This window comes from Caloenas nicobarica, chromosome 4, assembly GCF_036013445.1.
Source record: "Caloenas nicobarica isolate bCalNic1 chromosome 4, bCalNic1.hap1, whole genome shotgun sequence".
Classification (NCBI taxonomy): Eukaryota; Metazoa; Chordata; class Aves; order Columbiformes; family Columbidae; genus Caloenas; species Caloenas nicobarica.
Window position 1 is genome coordinate 54,017,282 of NC_088248.1, and position 4,939 is coordinate 54,022,220.

General features: G+C 51.5%; 1 protein-coding gene across 1 annotated transcript in view; it reads left to right on the plus strand.

Moving 5' to 3' along the window:
- The window catches only part of PHOX2B (paired like homeobox 2B), a 1,960-nt gene extending 1,038 nt beyond the window's left edge, over nt 1–922 (plus strand). Inside the window, exons 2-3 of the mRNA XM_065634624.1 lie at nt 103–290; nt 467–922. Coding sequence (XP_065490696.1) covers nt 103–290; nt 467–922 — 644 coding nt within the window. The remainder of the gene's footprint in view (nt 1–102; nt 291–466) is intronic.
- Nucleotides 923–4,939: the final 4,017 nt, after the last annotated feature.

Genomic DNA, 4,939 nt, shown 5'->3' on the forward strand with positions numbered 1-4,939 from the left:
AAGCACCGTTCGTCTTTCCGGACAAATATCTACGGGAAAACCACCAGTGATTCACAGATATTTTTTTTCCTTCCTCCTCCTCTTCCCTGTTTCCTTCTTCAGTTCCTTACAAACTCTTCACCGACCACGGGGGTTTAAACGAGAAGAGGAAACAGAGGCGGATCAGAACTACGTTCACCAGCGCCCAGCTCAAGGAACTGGAGAGAGTGTTTGCAGAGACTCATTACCCAGACATATACACCCGGGAGGAGCTGGCGCTCAAAATAGACCTCACCGAGGCGAGAGTGCAGGTATGTGCGGGCTGCGGGCGATGGGGAGGTAGTGGTGGTGAGGGGAGACCGCGCCAGGGGACGCATCACTCCGGCGGGCAACGGCTGCGGGAGGGTGTCGGGAGCCGGGGGTCTCTCGGCGAGAGGCGGCGGCGAAGGTGCCGCCGCGCTGCCCGCCCCCTGCTCCCCCCCCCCAGGTCTGGTTCCAGAACCGCCGCGCCAAGTTCCGCAAGCAGGAGCGGGCGGCAGCGGCGGCGGCAGCGGCCGCCAAGAACGGGGCGGCGGGTAAGAAGTCGGACGCCTCCCGAGACGACGAGAGCAAGGAGGCCAAGAGCACCGACCCCGACAGCACCGGCGGCCCCGGCCCTAACCCCAACCCCGCGCCCAGCTGCGGCGGAGGCGGCGGCGGCGGCCCCAGCCCTGCCGCCGGGCAGGGAGCGGCGGGGCCCGGCGGGCCGGGGGGGGAGCCGGGTAAGGGAGCGGCGGGGCCCGGCGGGCTGGCGGCGGCGGGGCCGGGGCAGGGCTGGGCGCCGGGGCCCGGGCCCATCACCTCCATCCCCGACTCGTTAGGCGGCCCTTTCGCCAGCGTTCTCTCCTCGCTGCAGCGGCCCGGCGGCACCAAAGGCAGCCTCGTCAAGAGCGGTATGTTCTGAGCGGCAGCGGCGGCGGCCCCTCCCGCTCATTAGTATCCGCCGCCCGCCCATAGTAATGACCAGGGGCCCGGGCTGCGCCGGGCTCCGCGGGGCAGGGACCCTGCGCCCCCGTGGGGGGCCGCGCCCGGCTCCCCTCGTCCCCGGTCCGGCGGCGGGGCCGGCCCCGCAGCGCCTCCGCTGGGGCGGGGATTGGGGGGGTGCGGCCGCGCAAGGGGCGCTGCGCGGGCGCGGAGGAGGCGGCGGGCCGCGGAGACTGTGCCTGCGGGCGGCCCGGCGGCTGGGGAGGGCGCCTTGCCCGCCCGTGGGGGTTTTTTTTAAGCTCCTTTTCACGGTCAGCCCGAGCGACAAAGTGTCTTCTCCATCCCCCCCCGGCCGCCACCCCCCCCGCTGCCCCCCGGGCCCGCGCCCGGGAGCGTTTCTTACTCCTCCGTTCGGTGTCACTGTCCCCCGGTTGGGTCTTGGATCTCTCCGTTGCCGCCGCCGGCGCCCCGCCGGGCTCGGCCCTTGCAGGGCTCGCGCCCCTCATGGCGGATGGCTTGTATTTATTATTAATTATTATTAATTATTATTATTACACGGTTCACGCAGTTTTTAGGCATCTCCGTTAGGGTTTTCTAATTTTATTTTAAAAGGCACAAACTATAGCTCTTAGTTGAATGTTGGCAGGTATGCTTTCTCTTTTTCCGTGTCTTTCTACAACTGTGTTCTGTGACTCAACTGTATAGTGTTAATATCAGTACAGACTTGTCTAGTTGACCGTATAAATAATGTTTTCCCTTCTCGTAGTCTCTATGGCGTGTCTTTATGGAGAAATAAGGTTCTCACCGGTTCGGTTCCCTTTGCGTTTAGAGAGACCAGGTTCAGGCAATTATATATATTTTTGTTATCGGTTGCATGTCGTCTCATTTTTTTTCTTTTCCCTACCTGTTGGAATATGTTTGTGAGCATAATCGTCATAAATTATGTTCAGGGTTTTCAGATTTATTTATATGTGGTTAAAATGAATGCTTCTATTTAAAAGGGGAAATATTTCTACATGTGCATATAGTTTTCCAAGAGTGTACCATTAATTGATTGTTGATAATAAAAACCAAAAGCAAATATAGCACTGTAGCTCTTCTGACTTCTTGTCAGGGCTTTATTTAGGGGGAGGGCTCGGTTTTTTTCTGACAAAGATTGAAGGTGCACATCGCGGAATCTGGACTGAGTCATCAAAAGGAGATGGGCTCAGCAGAGTTATATTTAATCTCCGTTACCATCAGGAAGACCATAACTGCGGGTCCCATCATTACTGCCTAATTGTACCGTTATTAATTATTTGTAAACAGGCTGACTGGGGGGAGGAAGGACGGAAGATGCGTCAGATCTGACCTTTCGTCTCTACCTCGAAAACTGGAGATGGCCAATATTAAGCGATATCCGTTAAAAGATTTTTAAAAATGGGGGGGGGGAGAGGGGGACATAAACTACAGGCCTGGTTTGTCAGCGGATAAAGCATCTTGCAGGCCGGCTGAGAGCTTTCGCCAGCTATTGTACCAGGAGGAGAAAGGTAAAACTGTCTTTACAGGTCTGCAGCTTTTCGGATACGGTTCTTTTGCTTAAACCCTCAGCTTACACCGAGCGCAGGTAGAGGGCCCGTCCGCGGGGACCACGTCCTGTTCCCACCCGGGCCAGGAGTCGTCCAGCAGCCTCACGCCTGGGGACCTGCTTTGCTTTACCCCCCGGCAGTAGGAGGCCGAGGCAGCGCCCGGCCCAGCCGCAGCCGCATGGGGTAGCAGCAGAAAGCCGGCCTCGCCGAGAGGAGCGGGCATCCAGCTCCCCAGCCCCCCCGGGCAGGGGCGGGCCCCCACCGAGAAGAGCCGAGGCGCCCCGGGGCGGGCAGCGCAGCCCGGTGCCGCCCCTGCAGCGGGGCACCGGCGGGTTAGCTGCAAGGACGGCGGGGCAATGAACTCTGCCTGACTCTGGCAGAGTCGGTGGGAAAAAAAAGAAAAGAAAAAAAGGAGACTGTTTAGGGGTTTGGCTGAGAAGCAAATATGGCAAGAGTCTTCCTCTACACTACGGGGGTGCTGGGGGGAGGGTGTCACCGCCGAGAGCACAGTTAAAAAACCAAGAAAAGTCGAACAATTGCTGTTTCACTAATAAAAGTACTTCAATAATCAGTTTTTAAATGCTGCAATAAGATATGCAGTCTATTTTCTGGAGACATACCCCCTGTATGTATTTCGTGGATATATGTTTTGTTATAATGTGGGTAGCTTTGCCATTTTACTTTTTCTTCTGAAAGAATTTCGTGATCTAATCATATCTCTGTTGAAAGTAAACGGACTGTCTCTAGGAATTACCCAGCTGTGGACTGCAGTGCAGCTCTGCTAATAGTGATCTACATGAAAGAATTTTCTGCTGGAGAAGCTGCAGTGCTCAGTCTATCAGCTTTACCATCGCTCTTGGAGAAGGCGAGACCTATATTACCAAGAAACCAACCAGCCAGCCAAGGATCATTTAAATATACTTCTCCTGGTCAGGCCTTGCTGTGTGAAGATGATCAGCTTCCATTTTATGACATGCAATCATGATTTGAAAAAACTGAGACTTGACAACATGCTACTTCTTTAGGCATTTTTTTGCCAAGTTCACTAATTTGTCTGCTAAAACTTGGGGTTTATTTCTAATATGATACCTTCAGCTTCCAAGCAGTGGCTTTAGCTACATGTCTGCTAGACCTTTTCTCTCTTTTAATTTTACTACATTGTAAACTGATTTGCATCTTGATCTATCTTCTTCCTGTTAAACTAAATAGTCTTAATCCTTTACATCTCCCATGCTTCCTAAGCCTCAAACTTCATGTCTTTTCCAGAGTTGGAACCACTGTCTCCTGTTTCTGAAGACGCTTTGTAAAAGGGATACCAGCACAGTACCAAACACTGCAGTGTCTCTCTCACTAATGGTTCATACAGGGCTAACATCACCTCTCTATTTCTGATCACAATTTTCCGCTTAGGTATCTAAGCTTTTCATTAGTCCTTTTTGGAAACTTCCGTTCCATCACTTATTTCCTCTTACCAATAAATCCTTCTCTAAGCCACTGCTTTCCATGTTGTGGTCACTCCCACAGCACAGGGAACCGTGGGAGACATGAGGCGTATGCCACCCACTGTTTGTACGGACCAGCGCTCCTGTGGCAGATCAGTTGGAATGGTTAATTCATCAGCCTTTGTGATTGCTCAGTCAGGTAGAAATGGATGGTTTGAAAATATATGAAGTTTATTTGTCCGAATTCTCTACAAAAGTAGGAGTTTGAAAAGAAGTATTAATTAAGTAAGTAGTCTACAGGATTGCTGCTGACTTTTACAAGCACAGAAGCTAGAGGAGGGCCATGGGGTACCTGGTGGGATTCCAGGGGGGAAGAGGATGCCAAATGGCTGCTTACCCAGTGAAAACCATACAGGCAATCTGGTCCATAACACCAAGAGATGGTCTGGGGTTCACAAGGCAAGGAGATCTGTGCAGAACGACCTAAAAGTCAAAAGAAGCTCCAGTAAAGAAATGAGAGTAAGGCTTGTTATTTTTCTTGTTTTTTCCCCCTCAAGCTGTTCAAATAAAGAATAATTTATTATCCAACTCAAATTCAATATGAACGCGTGCTGTATCCTGAAGTGTTCAAAGGTAAATTCACACTGTGTATTTGAAGAAACTCAAGTGTTTAATTGTCTACTCTTTAAAATGCCAAGACTTGGAATTCGGGTCTAATGGCAAATTTGGCTGTGGATTAGTTCTTGCACATGCTCTCACTTTATTCTCTCCAATACATGACCAGAAAAAGTAAATCCTGACTGTAGTATGAATCTCTCAGATGGACAGATGCATGACAATGCAAATATTAATTTTGCTGCTAAAGAAAACATAGCCAGCAAATAGGAAAACTACAATTAGTAAAACCAATCATTTTGACAGAAGTAAGTGTGTCTAAATAGTTCGGTCTTTACATAGCTGCACTTAATAAAGTTATCAAACTATTAT